Source organism: Lissotriton helveticus, chromosome 9 (assembly GCF_964261635.1).
Source record: "Lissotriton helveticus chromosome 9, aLisHel1.1, whole genome shotgun sequence".
Lineage (NCBI taxonomy): Eukaryota > Metazoa > Chordata > Amphibia > Caudata > Salamandridae > Lissotriton > Lissotriton helveticus.
In genome coordinates this window covers 940498233-940522585 of record NC_136070.1, presented here as the reverse complement: position 1 = coordinate 940522585, position 24353 = coordinate 940498233, and the positions used below count along the sequence as shown (strand labels likewise).

General features: G+C 41.8%; 1 protein-coding gene across 1 annotated transcript in view; it reads left to right on the top strand.

Moving 5' to 3' along the window:
- NFKBIB (NFKB inhibitor beta) overlaps positions 1 to 22848 on the top strand; it is a 64243-nt gene extending 41395 nt beyond the window's left edge. Inside the window, exons 4-6 of the mRNA XM_078661177.1 lie at positions 4384 to 4472; positions 6028 to 6261; positions 21147 to 22848. Coding sequence (XP_078517303.1) covers positions 4384 to 4472; positions 6028 to 6261; positions 21147 to 21209 — 386 coding nt within the window. The 3' untranslated portion in view covers positions 21210 to 22848. The remainder of the gene's footprint in view (positions 1 to 4383; positions 4473 to 6027; positions 6262 to 21146) is intronic.
- Positions 22849 to 24353: the final 1505 nt, after the last annotated feature.

Genomic DNA, 24353 nt, shown 5'->3' with positions numbered 1-24353 from the left:
AAGCAAAACATTTCATTTGGGGGACAGTATAAAGCTCGCAAAAAAACATTAACATCAAATATACCCAATTGGAGACATATCGATTTTAACCATTTAAAGCGCAATGGTCGGAGTGCAGGGCAGATTAACATAACATGAATACAGTTCTGAGTACTCAAACTACAGAGATTGCAAATGGGGGAGGTTCCGTACCATTTGGAGAGTAGCGAATTTAAGGGCAGTACATCATAGCGTAGCAGAAACCATAATCTACGAATACCATGCGGTAAATTCCAACTTACATAGGGTTGGGGCAACTTCATGATGTAGGAATTGAGGAGAAGATTACTACCCCCTTTCCCTTGTATTAAATTCCTATCCATTTGGTGACATAGTTCCCACGATGCCTGTTTTAGGACCAGTTTTAGCTGTGATGATGAATACAGAAATAACATACTTTCATCTAGCTTTAAGAGTGACACAACTTTTCTGAAGTTCCTTACCATCTGTGAAAACTCGTTGAAATTGCCCAACAGTTCCTTTTTAAGAAGGGCCCTCATTGACCCTGATTCAGCTCTAGCCAAGCAGGCCACCCATCTTACCAAGGCACATAGTCCCTGAACCCAGCTGCTTCTGAGGCCGAAATCCAACCTACAGGCTGCCAAAGAGCAGGAAGTATTAAAGCTGGATAGAGATGTTAGGATTTTCCCCTCAATTTTATTACAGAACTCCCAGTTCTTCAACTCTAACAGTTCTATACCATACAGTATCGTAGGAGGAATCTTGGCCCTAAACACTTCAAGAAGACAAGCAAGTGTCTCTTTCCAGTAGCAGAATAAAGGGAGTTTAAGGCTCTGCCGTGGGCAAATGCTTTACGTGAACAGTGCTCTATATGGGGCCTCTCACTCAAGTTAGCCGCAATAATTTTTCCCAAAAAGGTGTAGGTTTTAACAACCTCTAGTTTTTGGCTCCCTATAAACCATCCAAAATTTACAGAACGGCATTTCTTTTTTCCAGCGATACACATAACTTTGCTTTTAGATATATTAATTTTCATGCAGTGGGTATCAGCAAAAACGTGCCAAGCTTTCAGCCGATTAGCAAGACCTTTAGGGGTTAGATCTAAAACGAGAATATTGTCAGCATACATGAGACAAGAAATCGGGGTCCCACCTACCACCGGAGCTATACCCACACATGCTGCTAAGTAGGCAGGAAGGTCAGCAGTGTAGAGTGAGAACAATAGAGGTGCCAAAAGACAGCCTTGTTTAAGGCCATTCTGGGAGGGGATCTTAGGAGAAAGTCCCCTCTCACCCCCCTGAAGCACACTGCACCACGTCTCTTGAGTGGAGTGCACGTAATAGCTCCAAGAGATACACTGGTAAGCCAAGAGCAGCTAATTTTCTCCACAGCGTTCGACGATCGACTTTATCGAACGCTGTGGAGAAATCAATGAACGCCGCGAACACCACTCCTCTTCTTACACGTACATATTTATCTGTAATCACATGCAGAGTAGTGAGATTGTCCAATGTACCGTGTTCCTTACGGAAACCAGTCTGTTCACATGGGAGAATATTATTCTCCACTACCCAGTCCTCCAGCAAGCCCAGGATACATTTAGCGAAAACCTTTCCGACTGAGTCGAGGAGAGCAATCAGACGGTAATTCATGGGACACTCCCTAGATCCTTTCTTGAAAATAGGGATCAATATACTTCCCTTCCATGAGGCTGGAACAGTTTTAGTAACAAAGCAGGATTTAAACACTGGGTGAAGAATCCTACTCCAGAGTAAAGAATCCTGCTTTAAGACTGTCATGGGGAGTTCGTCAGGTCCCATTGCCCCCGACAAACGCATGTTCTTTATAGCCATTTCTATTGTTTTCACAGATGGGTAAATAATCAGACCCTCAGAAAGGAGTTCAGGAACACTGTCTGAACCCGTGTCATCATTCCCTTCATACAGCTTTCTAATATAAGCGGACCATACCTCTTCCGAAATGGGTATCGGAAGAGGACTACTTCTAGTACCGCAGCCCCTCCCAACTATGGACCAGAATTCTCTAGTTTTTCCATGAACAACAGCCTCCCGTAAATTTATCCACAGTGAGTCTTCCTTCTCCTTTTTTAAACTCCTTCTTAATCTGATTCTCCTTCTTTTTAACCTCGAGATTTCTTTAGCAAGTTCCCCAGATCTTCCTATATATTGCATTCGCACAAGTTTATTTATTTCCTTGTTCAGGGTGCGCAATGCACTAGGGACATAAGGTTTTTTTCCAACACCACTAACCTTTTTTACATCAAAAGTGATCTTTCTCACCAATTTTTCGAAATTAGCGATTTCAACACCACACCAGCTATTTAATACTGGTATAGTTTTGCATAAAATATCATGTACACCTCTTATTAAAGTACTATTCCAACGACACCTACCCGAAGTTCCCTGGAAGGTGACCTCATTACCACCAAGCGACCAAGACTCGGTGGGAGGAGGTTTAAGAGAGAGCATCATGGTAATTATGCAATGATCACTCAGAGAAGTGGGGACTATCATTAGGTCCTGTACATGAGGAAAAATGTCAAAGTCAGAAATCACAGTCCAGGATAGAGGAGCTGAAGGGAGACTTATGCGTGAAATTTGCTGGCGTATCAGAAGGAAATCTCCCATTTAAGATAAGTCCCTCAACCATCGACAGTTCCTCCAAGAGAATCTTTCCTCTTTTATTAGTTATAATTTTGTCGGGAAAAATCGATTGTGGAATAAAGTAAGCCTCTTCTTTGGGTATATTTCTAAATAAATGTAAACTGACATTCGAAATTTTACAGTTCAGATCTCCAACTAGAATGACATCAGGAGGAGAGGGAACATTCTTAATCTGTCCAATATATTGAAATACATGCTTCAATAAAATGTTAAAACACTCTTCAGGTGGGACATACACATTAATAATTACAATGCCGGATTTATTAGGAAAATTAGGGAGATTCGATATACTTATAGCTTGAAAAAGATTACTGGGATCAATGTAGTGCGAGAATCTCCAGCTCAGTTTATTAGTTAACAACATACAAGCTATTCCCCCTTTAGCGTGACCTTTCCTAGAAGGGGCGGCAGGAGCCTCCAACACGAAATATTCCTTCCCTCCATAAATACTACCAGTGCACCATGTTTCTTGGATACAGATCACACTTGCTCCTAACGAGAATAAGAAGTCAAGTTTCTCGGGGCTACTGTGTGTCCCGGCTGCGTTCCAAGAAATTAATTTTAGTTGATTGTTAAAGGTGATGGAATAATTTGGAATTATCGGCGCTCTTGGTTGCAAGAACACCATGCAGCCAATTCCACCGATGATTCTCGTCTACTGGGGCGGAGTTCTGGATTGGCGGAAGAGGCAGTACTTTAGAGACTGACCGTTTCCCCTTTGAGACCCAAATTTTTAGATCCTCAAACGGAGAGGATTGCCTATCCACCTTGTCGCCCTGTCTGGTCATCCCATGAGGAGAGATCGATACATCCGAACCAAAAATAGGCAGGACATCGATACCTCTACATTGAAAACTCTCCATTTGCTGTAGTATCAAATTTACAATGAGTTTAGAATAAAATTTGACTCTAATACTGGTTACACTATCTTCACCTAACAGAGACACTAACTCAATATCCCTTGATTGAATAAGGTGAAGGGATTCCTGATCACCAAGGCATTTAAGCAACCAAGATCTATTTGGAGGCAAATTTACATCAAATAAAGGAACAAAGTCCAAAACAAAAGTGTCCACAAAATTCAATGATTTTTTTACCTGAGGACCGTGGTACGGGCCTATATCAGCACCGACCGAGGGGGCAAAGGAGGGAGCAAAAGGGTTAAGGACCCCCAGTACAGCCGGGGTATTGCTTCCTGTCTCAACCACCTGCGGGGTAATCAGGCCATGACCACCCTTCTGGGACAAGTCTTCTGGAGGCAAAGGAAGAAATTTATCGTTAGTCTCCATACCTAAATGTTCATGACAAGATTCACTTGCCCTTTTAATGGACCCCGGGTTAGAATTAGTGGCATTCTCCTCATTGTTAATAGATACAATAGAGTCTTGAAAGATTATCCGCCTTTGTCTTTTCTTCCTATATTTACGCAGAGGTTTCCTTTTTTTTCCTTTAGTGGATTTGGTTGATTTGAGATCACTTGTGCAAACGTTGGCCTGAACACTATATGTTAATGTTTGGGCTTAAAAAGTGACAAACCAGAGCTTGCTTTATTTTTCATCTCCCAGAATCTGATTGTTGCAATTTGCTAGCTTTGGGCTACCTACAATGGTACTTGGAACTCTTTATCCTATGAGATATATTAACCTTACAAATATTTTCCACATCTTCCGGTGACATTTTTTTTTTCCTCCTACTTTAGGTTTCACTGCCTTGCACATTGCTGTCATCCGCAAAGACTTGGAGATGGTGAAACTGCTTCTGGATTCAGGAGCTGACCTGAACAAACAGGTTAGTGCTGCGGTCAGTATTGCCGAAAGAGGCTAGCAAAAGAATTCTAATATGAGGCGAAATGTAGACGTACAAATTTGTTTGCTGGCTACAGGCCTACTTTGGTTTTAAGAATTCAGCTTTCAAACCTCGTATTCTAGAAATGCAAACCTTGATACGTTGCTGACCTTGAGGAGTCCTTTAAACTCCTACCCCAAGTGATTGTATTTCTTTCTTTCTTGACCTTGTGAAGGTTTAACATAGTAAACGCTCTCATAGGCAGAATGGGAACCAGTGGAAGCTTGACTCTCACAAATACTAAAGATCTGAGACCTATCTCGAGGTAGCATTGGCTCTTGGCATCTTTTCCAGAATCCCATCTTTTCAGGATAATTTTGGTGGCCCTTAGTTGAATATTGTGTCTGTTGTGTCTGTCTGTAGCGAACAGAATGTTTTTCATAGTTGGATTTTAGCATCAGTCAGCTGTACTGTTCGAAATTGCCCCCATGGCTCGTTACAACACTACAAGCCACTCTATAAAAGCCAAAAAAATGGAACTGTAATATCCTCATTCTCAGTCTGGTCGGAACTGCAGTCTGCAAAACCGGTTGAAGAAGATAACTTTGCAGCACACTGCAGTATTAACCTTGGAAGGTTTTACCATCAAGTGCATTGTATCTCAAGTAACAGTAGAGGAAAAGTACAGTTTTAATCACCAGTGAAACAGTGTTTCCCCCTTTTATCCTCCTATTTCTCTAGGTACAGGATAAGGAAGGATAAGCCTAGAAAAACGCCCTAGTTCCGAGAGGAGTTTAGGCCTGATTGAGAATGATAGGCCTAACTAACACAAGCACCTGATTTTCACTTTTGGAGCAGCTCCTAGTAGGAGGCTTTATGTGGTAACCAATTTAGCATGATCAAACACTGACTTATGGTTGTTGTATTCAAGTGATTGCTGATCTAAAGTACAAGTGTGTGAATTACAGGGAAACCTAGGCTGATTATCTTGTAGCAGTTAACCGGCCTTTGTGTCTGTCTTGTTCATTTGTTATAGGTACAACCCCTTGTGTTTAAGTGAGCCTTAGACTTTGGTTTAGATTTGATAATGTATGCAGTACTTAACTTTTGATACCTCAAGCACTAGGACCCCAGGTGTGCTTAAATAGAAACAATATTGATCTGATTTGCTTTAAATGCTAATTGAATGTGATGAGGTCTGGTGAATGGTATTTCTTGAAGGGGGAATGCCGCCGAGTTCAGTTGCAGGGGGAGATCAGCGTGGAACGACTTTGATGGTGTTGATTTACGAAATAACTGTTTTGAATATCCTGCTTTTATCCTCCTCATTATGCATACCTTGATCACTTGAATATGATATAACAACATATATTTTCAAAAGAGCATTGAAATGTTTGACGTTTTAAATGTGGAAGCAATTGTAAATTCCTTTTGAGAAACTAACTTACTGAGTAGTGTCGTCATTTTAGTATGTATAAGTAGTTGACTGTGAAAAAATGCTCCTCTTGATCCAGGAGGCTTCAGCCCTCTTTCACATTTTTTAATCTGTCTTCCTTAGGAACTGAGCTGTGGCAGAAGTCCCCTCCATTTGGCAGTAGAATCTCAGTGCCCTGAAGTTGTGGAATGTCTGCTGCAAGCTGGGGCAAACAAGGATGCCCAGATGTATGTTGGCTACACCCCTTTATATAGTGCCATGTACCGGCAGGACCAGCACATTCTTCAGCTGTTGAGGCGTTTTGGATCCAGAGAGCCTGAGTGGGAGTCTGATGAGAGCTTGGATATGAGCAGTGATGTAAGTAGCAGTGTTGGACTCTTCGTGAAGTTTTGGCATAATGGCGACACATTAAGTTGGTATTATCAAGAAAATGGGCAATAAAGCTGGAAGCAAAGGATGCTGCATATATATACCTGTCCCGCAAAGGACTGCATCTTTTGCTGTGCAGCATGTCCCAATGCACATGGGTGTAAACATGGGCCAGTGATCCCGATAATGAAAAGGGTGTGCTCTTACATTCTTGTATGATAGTCTTTCTCTAAAAACTACTGTGGCTTATCCGTCACAACACTCCAAAGAAGCACAAACTGCCTTCATTAATATGAAATTAGTAAACATACACAAAAAAGCTCCCTTACATCAGTTAAGCCACTGAAAGTTGGAGAGAGATGGACTTTTAAGTTCAGTTTTGCTTCTATTCTTCATCAACCCCTTGTGCTACCAGTTCCAGGAGGCATGACCAAAAAGATTCTCTGAAAGTAATGAAATGTTTTTGAAGCTCTCCATGGTCCACACCTATGCTTTACTGGCTATCCTTAGTCAGCTCACTTTCTGACCACATTTTGTCAGAATGCATTATTTCTCTCCTTTGACACTTTCCCTTTAAAACATTGTTTCCTGTTGCTGTACAGTGACCTTTGTTCTTTCATTATTCTATCTATCCTGAAAGGAGTGGGATTTTAAATCGTTGCTTTTTACAGATGCTCTAAAAATAACTTTGCTTCCCTCTACACCAGGACACCCCTAGGTAAATGTGCTTATTTGCTAGCTCATAAATTAGCCCTTCGGTCGATCATCAGTCTCGGGCTGGCATGCTGTTATCAGTGGTTAACCTGGACACCACATGACTTTTAAACTATAAGGTAGTTAAGTTGTCCATTTTCCTTTACAGGTCATCTAAGGTGTCTGAAGAAATGTCTATTGTTTGTCATAGACTGGATGGGTGTCATAGGAGACTGGATTTTGTAGCCCAAAGAAAGCTTTCATATTTGGGCCTGAATACTTTTTACTCCCTTTGATACTAGGTTGCAACAGTTATCTTTACTAGTCTGAGGATAGTCTCCTATTACTGGAGCACTCTACTACCCACTTAGGAAGTGGCACCCCTTGGCCGAAGCACTTGGGAGTATTTATTGAAGGGCGTTGCACGACTTTGTGTTTCTAGTACTGGATAACTTATAAAAGCCATGGTGGTATGAAAGGTACCACAGGGAAGTGCGTCTGCCTTGGTGCTGGACTATGTGAAATCAAGACTCCTGTGGTAAATCGGGATTTCAGAACCAAACGTGGGCGGGGGGGGGGGGGGGGGGTTCTAGGAGTCGGTAGACCTTATATGTAGGTAGACCTCATGAAGGAATTTGAGTCCGGATAAGCCACAGAAACTGGTCCCAGGAACTTCCGTTTTTGATGCCATCTCTAAATATGCTGCATGGCTGTAGTGAAGAAGCATGCTTTCTATTAATAAGTATAATGCAGCCTATCTTCTCTTCCGGGCAGAAGGTAAAGAATAAGTACATTTAGCGACAAAATGGCTACATAGCACCATCCTTATCTCACGATGCTGCACAAGCCAATGCAGTAAGTAAAGAAAGGAGTGAAGACAGCCCAGTAACACCAGAGACGCTGGGACAGTCCAAATAATACAAGACCGTTGCTTTCAGGGGAATTTTTTAGTATTCACTAAACTTGTATCCAAAACGGTCACATCCACATGGGCCAATTTTCATAGGGGAAGCTGGAAGCCTGTAAGCAAGTAAATACGTTTATATGATTTTAATTTAAATGCAAAAATGAATTAAAGGTTTAACCATAGAGGGAGAATTCCACAGATACACAATCATGACAAATCCATGGGAGCACAACATAAGACAGTTTGACAAAGGTGTGTAAAAAGGACCTTACTATCTAAACAAAAATCATGTAATCCTGTTTTGTCTAGTAGATTAGGAATGTAGGATCAATATAATAGGCGAAAGCAAAGGTCATTGTCAATGTTTTGGTATCAAAGGCCAAGAGTGTAATAGACCATCCTCTGGACAGCAGACCTCTGCAAATTAATCATGTAACTGAATATAATTACCGAAGGCTTGAACCAAGCAACCTACAACATTAAAAAGAGTGAAAAACGTGTAAGTAAACCAACCCTGACAATGCCATACTAGTCGCACATAACAGCAAGCCAATGTACATACGGAGCCCTCCCTTAAGCATATTAGTGTCGCCACATGAAGGAATCCAGTAGCAACTGACCTGTTAGCACAAGACATGGCCTTTGATGTGTCATTATTCTAGTCAGCAATAAATGACCTGCATGATCATGACCAGCATGACCAAGAATGGGGCACTTATGTCCCAACTGAAGTCCCCAGTCCAGATCCAACACAGAGATGCACCTCCAGATGACCCCAATCACTTCTGTTGTCTTATAGATGGGGTGTCTCAATCATTCAACATTCCTATTGTCATTGGGACCGGAGCTTAAAATCAAATAAGAAATAAATCCTTACCACAAAGATCATTTGGGTCTTTTCCTATTCCAGGCTCCTGTGGGAGGAATGTTAGACCTGCTTGAGAAATCTAGCCACAGGAGCAACATTAGTTTCTTGACTAGAGAAAGTACTGGGCTCCACATTATGTACCAGCATGGTTGTTTAATCAAATAAAAAATGGATTGTTATCCTAGCAATGCAATGAAGCTCAGATAACTAGCAGTATCTGGTTTGATTCATAGGGATCATGAGGGTAAGCTGTTTGTAACCAGGACTAAGAAAATGAGTGCATTTGCAAAGATTTCAGATAAAATAGCGACTACTGCCGCCATATTGTCCAGCTGTAATCAGCATCTGTGGCATGACCTTGCCTTCTTCATGGAAACATGGCCTCAGGAATATCATGACCTAGTTAAACCAATTATTGAAGAAGGTCAGTATATTTTAGTGGTCCTTATAGATATCTCAGAAACAGAGTTTCCCAAACTGTGGGTCACCAGACGATTTTTGGTGGGTGGTGAAAGAGCTACAAAGATAGAAGGCTTACATTTTGTATTTATCTTGACCCATTTGCTCTTCTTTAAAGCCTGAGGTCAAATGTCAGGCTATATTTTCTGACAAATTGCTGCTTATTCTTTTAACATGGAGATTGGTGTATGTCTGTGCAAATGTAGTGACCATTTCAGGGGAAAATATGCTGTCTGTAAATTAGTGCGCAACTGCACAATGCTATAGTAATTTATGTGCGACCATGTTCTCCAAAATGCACCACCAGCTACATCAGCTGCGGCTCGTGGAGAGAGTTCCGTGGGGCGGGGGAGGGGTAGGGTGGGGGGTGGTAAACACCGGAATATCGATGTACGGAGGTAAGTAAACATTTAAATAAATAAAACGAATTATGTTGTGTGTGCTGCATTGCATTTTGCGATGCAGCGTGCGCAGCAAAATTAGTTTTATTTATTTAAATGTTTACTTACATCCATATTCCGGTGTTTACTACCCCTGCCCCTCCCCCGCCCCGCCTCACTGCCCCACGGAACTCCCACCACGGGCCGCCGCTGAGCTACATATTACACCCTTACCCCACTCCTGCTGAATATGTTTGCTACACCTTCTGTGATTATAGAATTTTTCACAGTCCTTATGACTTCAGTGACGAAACACTGATGTCCGCACCCCCACTCTCAAAAATTGTTCCTGCACCATTGATACAAAGTTCCTGAACTATGTACCCAAGTCCAAGATTAAAACCAACCCTTGCAAGTATTCCCATCCAAGCCTCTGCGTGAACCTTCCAGTACCTCTTGCTGCTGTGTGTTTTGTTTACTTCACAAAGCCTCTTCAGTAGAGAATGTGCTTACTATATGTCATCCTACACAATCAACCCTCTTGTGTATGACTTTCACACTTAAATTGAGAAATATGGGTGTGGTTGAACGGCCAGAGCTGTTGACTTTAGACCTGGGGAATGTGATTAGAGTCCTGAACGGGGAAATGTCCTTTCGGACGAACCCGGAATGACGCTAGGCAAACACATCGCCTGCAATAGAACAAACGTGGCATTAGCACGCATTCGTTCAGCACGTACGTCGTAACAACGCATTCAGGTGGAATGGTGTTCCTCCCTACTGTTGCACAGACTGGAGTTTGAGTAGTAAAATAAACTATTCCAACATCCAGTACACCCCCCTTGCCCCCCCCCCCGCAAGTCTTTAAAACTACTTGCGTGCTGAACTAATGCATCCTAAAGACACGTTCGTACAAAAGACTGGATTCGGAACGCATGTGTCCTACACTCATGCAGCATACCGTCATACATTCATCTCAGTGTTGGCTCTGAGTAAACCACGTAATCCCCTGTACTTAAAATAAAATTAATCTGATCTTATGTAATGTAATCTGGTGTTCATCTAAAGCACTGTAATGCTCTTCGGCGGTGTTCACCTTATAAAAAAACTGCAAGATATGTGTATGCATGCATGTAATGCACCACTGGGCCTTGTTTTAGCACAAAAATGGATATGGGACCTCACCTCATGGTTTTTCAAATTTGCTAAAATAGCTGGTAACAGCACCACAATTTTTCAGAAGCCTTGTGATGTGATTGAGCAGATACCACAGGCCAGCACCCCTTCCAAAAAAGTTTCCAGCTCCAATGCAGTTTACCATCTGCCACTTTTCTGGACAGCTCCATAACTTGGCCGCAATCCGATAAAGACATATCGAAGGGTGTGGTCATGGTTGTGACATTTTCAAGCAATTGCTATTCTAAAGGAACCCAAAAAAATGTAAAGCTAATGTTATTGTGGTCATTCTTGACATTTTTAACGCATGACCAATATTACATTAAAAATGGCCCCCCTCGTGTCCGTTAAAGCTAGGTGGGATGCAAACGTTTGCTGGTCTAAAAAGTTAGATTGTGGTTCTAAAAAAAGTTTGAGAAGCACTGCTCTAGGCACATTTAATACTGCCCCATGGAGGGCACATCCAGAAACCGGTCATCAATTGTCGTGATGGCAGCTGTCTCCCATGCTTCTAGAGCACTTCTAATGTGAATGCCAACTCCATATGGAAGACCTATGAATGGCAAGAGCTCGGAATAGGGTCACCGCATGTTGGCATATGGGAACCCCCAGCTTATGTCCTCCAGCGATGTAGGTGAAGGTGGGACCTGCGGGTGGCTAAGCTAGTGTGAGCCCCGCCTCCCCACAATGGTATACCACTAGCCAAAGAACGGCCCATTGAAGTTGAGCCAATAGGTCGTAGTATGAAAAATTAGAGGCACCCATGCCGCACCCTAAGATGGAAGCCTCCGCATGCACAACTCATCCTTTTTCAGCCATAGCCCAAAATAAGATAGATCAGTCAGTCCGTCAGATTCGAGGAGCGACAACAGCCAGAAGGTTAGTGAAAAAGTAAAGGAGGCACTTCAGCATCACCATTTTAGATCGGATAACCGGTCCCGCCATGGACAACAGAAGGGTTATCCAGAAAGATACGTGAGAACATAGCAATTGTATAGCCTTACTGAGGTTTCCCTCCAGTAGACTGGACCAAGTGGTTTTAACCAACTAGGATCAACTAGGATCATCTATAAATATTTGACCCCATATGCATTAATTACCTTCTAGATTTTTACTAACCTGAAAAAGAAATGGAGAATGGTTTCCCATCTTGGATCTAACGGCATTGACCAAAAAAAATGTGCCACTGATTGACAGTAGTCATAGTAAAACTGGTCTAAGTCTCATTTCAAGGCTGATCGTGATGCAGCACAGGTCGGATACATTAGCCAGGTTTGTCATGGTCAAAGATGTTTCTTCTTTAAGTCTCGATCTACCACAGGAGTACACTTTAAAAGCCCCCAGGACCTCAGAGGAGGCACTTCGAGGCTCCCAGGATGACAGACAGAGGTCAACAGGAGAGTCCAGTTTCCTCTGGTTGCCAGGCAGTTGCAGGAAAAGGCCTCTTTTAGTTTTTGTCCCTGTAACTTTAACAGCATGGCAGCCTTAAAATTTTTCTGGGTACAAGGAATGCAGGTCCACAATTTTCGGGTCTGATCTTCCACAGATACAGGAGTGTTCTGAAGTGGGTGCCTGGGGATGCCATATTTATACGTGGCATTAGCTAGTGGGTATGTCAACAACAATGAGGGGACTGAGGTAGCTTATAGATCCAGCATATAAACCCCTAGAATCTATCAATTCTATAAAAAAAAGTATGCAGTTCCTAAGTAAACAGGAAGAGCGATTTGGAGAGAGAGAGAGAGAAAGATTCCAACACCAAAGGTTGGAGCTAGTCTCCTCCTTTTGGAACTGGGGGCCCTAACACACCTGACAGTGTCATGTTTCATCATAGGGCTTGCTCCTTGTCGAGTGGCACTGCAATGGCCGATGGGCACCCTTTAAGGGGCTCTTTATCAGAGCTCTTTTGTTCCCAAGCCGTAATGTGAAGTGCAACTGTAGGTCCGTGGAGTGTTAATGAGTGTGTGAATAGTGTGAGGAAAATTTTAAAAGAGACTAAGTAGTACTCTAAAAAGTTTTATCAGTGAGTCTACTTGTCTAGTGAAAACTAGACATTAGCAAAACACCAACACTGTTTGTCACAAAAGTGATCAGTTGGCAATTCATCAGGACCGGAAATAAAATGACTATCTACACAGTGGTTGGTGACCTAGTTAGTATAAGGGGTAAACCAAGCATTAGAACAATCTAAATGTGAAAGAACCTTATGGATATACCAACCCATCTTGGTTGGGTAACCAACTACATTAAGTACTGGCAGAGGGAGCACCAAGTTATAGCGTTGGTTTTGACTAAGCCCGATAGCTGGACGAACTACCCTTGCCCTACCAGCTTGGGAGGAATAGGACTAGGATGTCAGCCACTGTTTAGATAGTCCTCTTACTTCTGGTCGCACTTCACAATACGGCTTGGGAACAAAAGATCCCCGATATAGGGCCCCTAGAAAGCGTGCCAGTCGGGCATTGCCGGCCTAACACGGCGCAAGCCCTATGATGAAGTGTGTATGTATGTATGTGTGTATATGTATATGTGTGAGCTAATTCTTTCAAAAAAGTATTCAGTTCCTAGGATACAGGAAATATATATATATATATATATATATATATATATATATATATATATATATATATATATATATATATATATATATATATATATATATATATATATATATTAATTACCTACTGGTGGTCGCCAGTAGGTATATATAGTTAGAATTTTCAAAAATCCCATAGGGAAAAAATCCTATGTCTAATAACTTTGGCGTTTGTGGACGGAATTGGCTGAAATTTTCTGGAAAATGGAACATTTTGTTTCTGAGCAGCCCCTGGAAATTTGGGGGGGGTTCGTCAAGGGGGGCCCGAGAAAAAAGGGGGGTCCCAAAACGTGTTTTTAACATTGAGTTTTCCATAGGGCGGTTGGCCTCACTTTTAGCCCGAACGGCTGAATGGATTTGCACGAAACTTGGCAAAATTGTAGGGACTGGTAGCCCGATGTGCCTTTTGTAGGTCTCAATATATGTGCTTCAGTGGATTTTGAGAAATTAACGTTCAAAAAAAGATATATATCTGTAACAGCGGACCGGGCAGCGCTCCGGTTCGCGGACTTTACGCGTAACGGAACTTCGCGTAGCGAAGCTGATTGGCTCTCCGGTGTCTGTCAACATTCTAAACAGTCCGGAGCGGCCGCCATCTTGTCTCTCGGTAGGATTGAGAGACAAGAGGAGGCCAAAACAAAGGGGGAAATGACCATAAGGGGGCATAGTAGATCCTCCCTGACCCCCTAGGTTTAATGTGGAGGCTTTAAAAGGGCCCCGCGGGGCAAAAACAAAAAATTTTTTTTTTTGTTTTTTTGCGTGGGTAGCGCCCGGTTCGCGTACCGGAGCACTTCCGGGTGCGCTAACGCAGCGCATCATAAGACGCATTACGCGACAACGTGATACGTCGCGCTTCCGCAACGCGTCACGATGTTGATTTCTAACGCGGCAGTTGCGCTAACGGAACGTTTACCGGTTCGCGGACCGGGTCGCGGCATCAAATTGAGCTAACGGAAAGCTTCCCGGTTCGCGAACCGGGAGCGAAACAAAAAAAATATTAAAAAAAAAAATTATTAATAAACATAAAATATATTTTGGGATTTAAAGAAGAATACATTTTACAGCTATAGATATTAGCTTTTAAAAAACCAATGAAATTCACTGAAAAAACCATAGGTTATAGACCATATATAGTTAGGAATTAGCATTTACAAAACCTTGAAAATTCACTGAAAAAACCATAGGTTATAGACCATATATAGTTAGGAATTAGCATTTAAAAAACCTTATTTTACTCACAGAAAACCATTGAAATTCCATATATAGTTAGTTGTACTAACTATATATCGCGCACCCGCAATCCACTGCTGATCATGTCACATATTACATCATTCATGACATGGTCAGTGACATCACTGATGACATCTCAAATGACATCACTGATGACATCACTGATGACATCACTGATGACATCACTGATGACATCACTGATGACATCTCATTTGACATTACTGATCACATCACTGATGACATCATTCATGTGATAATACAATGAACCTCTTCAGACTCTAATATAACCTTAGATGCACTCAGTGTAAACATACACTCACAGACTGTCACTCATCCATGGAGTTACTCAGACACCTAGTCAGTCATGCAAAGAATCAATCACACCTCCATTTTCTCAACTATACAGTTATACACACCTTACTTATTCAAACATATACTAAAACATATTTACTCTCTTATACAATCCTGGATACAAGTTCACAATGATGCATACAGCCACTCACACATTCACTGGCTCCTATGCACAGTTATTTATATATGTCAACTCTCACATGTACTGTATTTTACATATGTACTTACTATGACATGTAGCACTGAGATATCCATTCACTCACCAATACACTCATGCACACAGTCAACCGCCCATACAGCTGTTTCCACATGCACTTTTGAACCCATACATCTAGTGAATCAACTGCTCACACATCTATGCACAGAGTCATACACCTCCCAGCCACCAACACACACACTCAGTCTCCCATACAAATGCTTGGGCAACCAATCAATAACCCATATAGTTACTTATTTAGCTACTGATCAACACATGCATCAGATTACAGAACAACAGACACAATAATGCACAATTTAAAACAGTTTAGTCACTAACCCATGCACTCAGTGAGACACATTTAATCACTCACTTATACAGTCAGTCATGCACCTACTAAATCCTTCATCCAGACACTTATACATCCACTCATTCTTCAATATGTAAGACATATTTTAACTTTACAGAAACATACAGTCACTGGATGTTGTCATCAGTGATGTCGTCAGTGATGTCATTTGAGATGTCATCAGTGATGTCATCAGTGATGTCACTGACCATGTCATGAATGATGTAATATGTGACATGATCAGCAGTGGATTGCGGGTGCGCGATATATAGTTAGTACAACTAACTATATATGGAATTTCAATGGTTTTGTGTGAGTAAAATAAGGTTTTTTAAATGCTAATTCCTAACTATATATGGTCTATAACCTATGGTTTTTTCAGTGAATATATATATATATATATATATATATATATATATATAAACAGAGTAAGATCACTAATACTACTGCTGCCGTTAATACTACAGATACTACAGTAACCCCACAGCAGATTGAACTGTCCTCATTCTCAGGGGACAGCTCGCAACCCGAAAGTGAGTCGGATACTGAAGCAAGGCGACAACAACGGTCGGGGTTTCGAAAATTTACTCCAGCGCAGGAGTTGGAGTTGGTCCAGCAGGATCGCAAACTAACCCTGCGCTCAGGAACTCAGTCAACCGCAGGCAGCAAGCCAACAGGAAACGTGCAGGGAGGCGGAAAAGTAACAAACGCCGCAAACGTAAGAGGAACGCAAAGGAAACAACGCACCAGATGGCAGTGGAACAAAGCGCTCCCAGCACCACCACAGGAGTAAATGCCATCACCCATGCCAACGAGAATGCTCATGCAGTCATCAATCTAACTGACATTGTTCTGACTCCAAAGGAGACATCCATTTTGGCGTTAGGATTAACTTCTAGTCCTCGTGGCGATTTTGACTACGCCACCACCAAGATTGATGTGTTTAAGTTTGTGCGTAAATTGAAATTGAGAAAATATCATGACTCACGCACAACATTGAACTTGCATGTATCTAGTAGCACTCAGCCTGTTGCTTCTTTCCCAAATACAACCAATGCAACCAATGAAGCGGCCAATTTGGGAGCAGCCTTAACACAAGAACTTTTCGAGCTCCAGGAGGTGGAATTCCCCTCACAATCTGACAATCAAGTAGTGCTCGGAGGAGAACCTGTCACTGCCTTATGCCCGACACCCTTCAAACCCAAATCAAAATTTTGCCCACTCATGATTAAGGACAATGTGGATTTATTTCATGATAGAGTAACCATGCAATTGAAGGAACTACAGATTAAAAATGCCAACAAAATTAAATGTTACAACTACAGGGACAGTGAATATCACAAACGAATCAAAAAACTCAGTGCAAACAAACACTTGGTGATAAGACAATCGGACAAAGGTGGCAACGTGGTCTTATGGCCACGTAAGATGTACTTAGAAGAAGCCCTAAAACAGCTTAATGATAGGGACTGTTACAAACGCATCACCTTACAAGATGCCCTCTTGGCTAGAAACGAAATATATTCTAAACTTTCAGCCTGGAGGAGCAAAGGCCTGCTCACTATGGATGAATTCAAGTTTTTGAAAAAAGATTACCCAGTCACTCCTGTTATCTACTTCATCCCTAAAGTACACAAGAGCTATCAACAGCCACCAGGCAGGCCCATTATCTCTGCTTGTAACAGCTTGTTGGAGAATATGAGTAAATATATTGATTTCTTCCTGCAAGATTTTGTGAAAGGATTGCCATCCTTTATCCTAGACACCAGTGATTTACTTAGAAGACTTATTGATTTCAGATGGAATTCCAACCACATTCTGGTGTCCATGGATGTCACCTCATTGTACACCAGTATATTCCATCAAGATGGTCTTAAAGCAGTGCAACATTTTCTTGGAAAAAGACTGAATTGTTTCCAGGAACACTCGAAAATGTTGTTAGACATGATCTCAATCTGCTTAGAGAACAATGTCTTCTTGTTTGCCAAACAATTATTCCTTCAGACCAGGGGAGTGGCAATGGGGGCCTGCTTCTCTCCCAGTTACGCCTGTTTGCACATGGGGTACTGGGAGGAGCAGGTCCTCATGTTAGAACATTGTGCCACCATGAATACTAAAGTAAAATTCTGGTCAAGGTTTATTGATGATTTGTTTTTTATATGGGATGGCACTGAGATGGAAGTGTGAGATTTTATTAACAAATTGAATGTCAACAATCTCAACATCAAATTTACCAGTAATATCAGTGCTGAATCCATTGTGTTCCTTGACGTGGAAATATATGTCCGGGAAGGCAGTCTCCACACCAAGTTGTACCGCAAGCCCACAGCGGGCAATACACTGTTGCATGCTGGAAGCCATCATCCAGCACACCTGATACGAAGCATCCCCTATGGTGAGATGCTTCGTGTCAGGAGAATATGCAGCAGTGAGGAAGAATGCCGGCTGGCACAATTCCAGTGTAAAGCCCGATTCCTTCAAAGGGGTTACAAATCTGAAGTTATAGACAGTGCAATTCTGAAAGCGAATAGAATGGATAGAACAACACTCCTGGGCTCAGGAGTGAAGCAGGTGAAACCACCGGTCAATGGGCCTCGAGAAGAGACCAGGTTGATCATTGGTTACAGTAACCAGCATAACAGTATCCACAAGATAATTGGTCACTATTATCCGAGGATCCTGTTCTTGGTCTTGACATTTCTAAATGCCCTAGCATAACTTACCGTAAAGCTAGGTCAATGCAAGACAGCCTGGTATCTAGCAGCCCTGAGGTGGTAACGGCATCCTGATTAAATGAAAGCAAGGGTTTTCTGAAATGTTTTACATGCAAAGCTTGCAAGAATGGCATCAGTAAATCTGAAGTGAACACGCCACTTTCTCCGTCTCCGATTAAAATCAAGCAAAAACTGAACTGCAAAACTGAATTTGCAGTTTGTTTTAGAGTGCCCTTGTGGGCTTAGATATGTGGGTAGTACGAGACCACAGGTCCACAAGCGTATTCTACAGCACTTGCGAGCGATTAGCAACGTTGATCCTTCATACCCAGTTGCCAGGCACTTTGAAAAATGTCATGGGAAAGATGCCTCCCTGCTTTCATACTATGTGATAGACTGTGTTCCTCCCCAGAGGAGGGGAGGTAATAGAGAGTCCCTGTTGCGTAAATTAGAGACACGCTATATCATTCTATTAGACACTAAGACACCACAGGGTCTGAACACTGGGGAGGACTGCCACACCTATCTATAGTAACTACTGATCTTCAGAATTGCACATTGCACTTTAAACATCATACTGTGACTGCTTTTGTTATGGCCGGTAATATGAAACTTTAACATGTATCCTGGACCCCTCTTGATCTTGAATGTAACTTTTTTTAAATCTCACTTTATTGATTCAACAATTTTGCACTTTTCACGGTAGCACTTTTTTTGCCATCTTGACATGTTTTGCACTTGTTACGCAAAATTGCACATAAATCAATTGTACTGTTTACCCTAAATATCGATGTATATCCCATTTTTGTAATTCCCTCCATCACATATCAATTGCATCATCAATACCCCAATTTACAGATGGGGGTGTTATATTCTGATGAAATGCCCTTTTTTTTAATGGCAATGTTTAAATGATAATATTTATAGCTTTTAACTTTTGTATGCTATTTTAAAGGTTTTAGTGAATATTGATAAATTGCCATTTCCTGTGTGTATATAGTGATTGACGTACTAAGTGGTTCATTAATTTCTGGTTGGAACATGTATTTTACAGATAATGTCCAGAAACTAATGGTTTATTTTATAATGTGCAAGGTACAGCATTTATGCAGTAATTAACTATGTGTTGGAGAAAAAATGAGAATTAGTATTTTTTCTGCTTCTATGACATGTGATGGCACTATTGCACTTTAAATGGGTGGTCAGCCCTCGTGACGTTGTCATGTGATCAAGGCTATCTCTAGCCGAAACGCGTCATGGCGGACTGGTGCTGGGCTTAAAAACCTAATAAAATAATATTGCACCACTTTGGGTCTTGCTAGTTCCTGTCTGTTCGTGTGGATGTACTGCTGCGCCTACGGACCCGTTTGGAACTTTACATACCGTATATATATATATATATATATATATATATATATATATATATATATATATATATATATATATTATATATAATTTTCCTGTATCCTAGGAACTGCATACTTTTTTGAAAGAATTAGCTCACACATATACATATACACACTATGAATTAGCTAGTGGGTGTTAATGACCCATAGGAATACCCTAATCTATGAGGTAGAGGTTCTCAGAGCCAACCTTACCCACTTTAGGCATTTTCAAGCTGGCCGAAGTCTTTGGCCATACTAATCTTGTGCTTAGAGGGCTGGTTGTGTGTGTGTGTGTGTGTGTGTGTGTGTGTGTGTGTGTATATGTATGTATTTTATGGCAATCCTAGTGTCCTCCAACATCTAACAATAATAATAATCCACATTTGTAAAGCGCGAACAATCACCCGTAAGGGTCTCCAGGCGCTGGGGGCCGTTGGGAAGATTAAGCAAGCTATTGCCCAGAGTCGCATGGTGCTGGGCTAATCTGCCACCAGCGATCGAACCGTGATCCCGATTCCCGCGTCAGTTGCCCTGGCCGCGGCGCCACACATCTCCCCAATAAAATCCACTTTGAGGCAGGTCCAGTACCCACAACAACCTCCGAGAAACCTGGGAGAACAAAAACTTATTTTTCATAAGCAGACGCTGATAAGCACATTATTTTGGCATCATGTTTCCCAGTGCCCTAAATGTCAACAAGAGAACTACTGTTATTGGGGCTTGGCTGGCTGGGTGAACAAAAAAATGGCCCTTTGCTAGTGTCGGCTAACATTTCACTGTGACAGTTTAATCCTTTTTAAAGTGTGCTCCAAGTGTCTTATGAAACCCCCACCATACTGGTCAAACAGGATGCAACATTTAAGCAGGATTTGACACTTTAATGTTAAAACGGGTCCTCACAGCCCACCCTGCATATTATGTCAGGTTCATATGGGTCATCTCTTCCTTTTCAGATCACACTGTCTGCTCCTGAGGGCAAGATCACACCTCATTCATACCTATTCAAATGCAAAATACTGGCTAGCAGAATTGGGAGAGCAAATGTAGATCTGTCTTCCAGATACTTCAGACAGGGCAAATATAACTTTATAAATATTACTTTTCCATTATATTTAGAAAAATCAGATTTCAGCATTGAATTGGTTTTTAATAAATATTGCATAGTTTAATTGTTTCTCTTGCAAGTCCCATTCCAGAGGCTGCTGAAACACAGAAGAAATTAACATCATTGAAAGTTGATTCAAAAGCAAGTTAGTACATTAAAAACGTATGGCGAAAGAACAAACTGGTTTTTCGTCACTAGTGATAGTTTGCAGGCCATACGTATCCAAGCAGTAAAAGTACCTCTGCTTAGTTTAAATTTCCAGCACACGGTCGAAATTAAAGCTGTGGTCCAGCTAGCTCTGATTGTGAGCTCCAGATTGACAGCTTTAATAGGAGCTGCTAGCTAACTGACTTAGCCGAGGAATACATATGAACAGGGAAAGGAAGATTTGTTTGTAAGTTTTTGTTTTGTATGGTATTTGCCTATTTCTTAACCTCACATATATATTTTTTTAACTTCAGGAGGAGGAGCAGGATGCAACCTATGATGACTTTGTTATCAACACTATTCAGTGTAAGAACTGAGTGAGACGGTCGTTAACTGACAGCAAAGAACAAGAGTGATGAAGGTGTGCGTTCTCTAAGCTGTGCTGGTCACCCTCTCCCCTCACACACTGATGAATTGGATGTGGCTGCCTAAACTGAGATGAGGCAGCTGGGGGATGAGGGAAGTAATCTTTTGCAGCGACAAATAAGTGTCAACCACAAATCTAAGTCACCAAATGCTGGCTCCAAAGTGAGCATCCTATGCTATTTGAATGCACTTTCCTAAGGAACCTCGAGATATTATTTTTTCCTCTCGAAACCACCTGACTGGCAGCGACTCCATACCGACCCATTTGTTAATACATCTCTAATTTTCTTATTCTTTTGGATTGTTTTCTTACCACTCTACAGAGAAGAACACTTCTGTTACACATGTTTGGCCTGTGCTATTGAGAGCTGCCTGTCTACAGACTTTCTTTATCAACGTGACAAGCAATATTTTTACCTGCTGCTGGCTGCCTGCATTACAGACATTCTCCATAGACTCACGTAATGTAGCAGATTGCTTTGAAGTAGATTACAGAAGTGTGTGTTTCGTATTTGTGGGGCAATGGATGTCCTGCTTAAGGCTACCTGTGGCACACAGCTGTTAAAATTATTTTTTGGAGCTAAAGGCACTTCCTAGTTTATTGTTCCAATAATGGTATGAGCACTTTGATGACCGGGACCTGAAGTCTTCAGGCTGCTGGATATACGGCATGCATTCTCTGCACCTCCGCTTTATGGTGTAGCACAAAAGCATGTTGTGATATTGACCGAGGACGTGAGCCTGTATACTAGAAGGTGTTAGTGTGACATAGACATTAGAAGTCCATGAATAACCGCATCTGCCAGTGTTCCACAAGGCAACCAACTTTAAGAAGGGGCTTCTGGAATTCATGAAGATGCTTGTATTCTAAAGATGGAGAAAGGCGTGCTCCTATGAAAAACATTTAAGTGTTCTGCCAAGAGCTCCAAAGAATGAGGCCATGGAAGATGTTAGTGTTGCACCTTTTAGAGAGACACAAAAGTTGTGTAGCTGTAAAGTTATCTAGTGTTACAAGAGAGACCCTGGAATATCTGAAAGTGCATGTAATATACTAATAGCTAAGAAATGAATACCTGGAATAGCTGTGTACTAGTGTCAGCTGAGTAATTGGAGAAAGAACGAATGCTTGAAGTAATCGTCACACAATTATTGGTTAATAAAAGCAAGGTTTTTGTGTGCTTGTCATGGTTAATAGCATGGAGTTGTATCTGAAAGTAATTCAGGAATGTGCTTATCTTGCAACACCAGGTACATTTATATGACAACTTGTACAATTTGGTACCCAAGAGTCTTTAAAAATGCTGGCAACGCACCTCCAAAAATTGCCTTTTTTATATCTTTCGGGAGCAGTTTATGTCCTGAGCTGAAAGTTGTTTATCACCTCATTATGCAGAAGGAGTTCTAAGGTGTAGTTATGTTAGCATATGTGATGGTGTTGAATAGACCTGCTTAAAAATTGCACAGATGTCCATGTTTAAAAACTGTAGCAATTTTTTAAGGTGTGTGCCACATGATCCATGTCTGAACTTTCAAAAGTTGCTCGGACTTAGTCTCTTTATTATCTTGTCAATAAAAAGGATTTCTCATCTGCTTTTGTGCCCTTCTTTTCTCAGTGAGGCATTCTAGGCAGCCTCCAGTGACCCCTAGTTTCTAATGCTGCACCCATTACCAGTGAGATTGATGGTACATGCTTCCTGTTGCAAGATTAATCCTAATGCGTTCTGTTCTACCTTCCTGGAAAGGCCGACTAAGCAGATTGATTGTACTGGTGAAAAGATTTCTCCTTGGGATTTTTGACCACTGCTGTACCCTTTGGATATGACGGCAGACCCACCTGCGCCATTTTTCTGAACATGCAAGCGCTTCTTTTTCGCAGACTTTTCAAGCATATTTTGCACTCTGTTATAGATTACACAGATTTGGTTGCCCGTATTATGGGAAGCACACAGAATGTTTGAGCTTCAGGAGCAGCAGCTGTGCCAAACATAGTGGGCAAAAGCAGCATTAATCTTTCTCTTCACCCAGCACCCTACCAAAACTTCTTTAGTTGGCTCTTGTGCGGACATAGCTGCCCATGGGGCCCTGAGAATGCCACTTTCTCAATCATCTTTACATTCACAGATGGGTTATACAAATTATCCAATTTCTTTATTCCCAGTCCTTTCAGGATGCTCCTCCCCACATTCCTCCTGTTCTTACAGCGGTCTCCTCTCCATAGAAGTGTTGACGTTGCCTGCCAATATTGCAGTCAAGCTGGCGCCAGAAGTGGAGCTTTAACAAGAAAACTATTCCCATAGCATTCGTGTCTCCAAGAAGAAGAGAGCTGAAGACTCATGTTGGACTGTACTGTGTTGAAGTCCTTCCTCTGGAAAGAGTACCTCAGACTGTTGTCCCTTAGTTGTTGGCCTTGAACCACAAAGACAGGATGGTGTCCTTGGACTTGCAAGATGCATACCTGCATGTACCTGTGATGCAGTCCCGCAGGAAATGTCTATGTTTTGGGGTGGGTTCAACTGACTACCAATTTGTGGACTTAATTTTGGTCTTACATTAGCCCATCGGATCGTCATGCAAGTCATGTGGGTGGTTGCTCCTGATCTTGACAGCTCAGGAAAGCATGTGTTCCTGCTTCGATGACTGGCTGTTGAAGGCAAGCTCACGTAAGGTGTTAGACTACCTGCAGAGCACCTTGTCTCTCTTGTTCAGCATTTGGGTTCTACATCCGTGGCTCAAAGTATCCTCTCCAGCTCTTGTTGGGTTCCTTCTTGGTTACAGTCACCCCTGGGGTCTTTTGACTATTTCACCATGTCCTAGTCATTCATCCTATCTTTGTGATCTATCAAGTGAAAGTTCTTCCTGCATCAAACTTTTTGTAGCAGCTGGACCGGTTAGCCTCCTGCATTGGGTTGGGGCCCTTTGCGGTGTGGCTCTAAATTTGAACTTGTGCCCTCAGTGGGCTATGCTCAAGGGGTGCTTTTGGGGCAAGATCTGCCTGTCCAGAGTAGCCTCTCTGGATCTGCATTTGTGGATGACAAGACCGCAATCTGACTTGCAGCAGGTACTTATGCTTTCCTCTGCCAGTAGTTCCAGTGCTT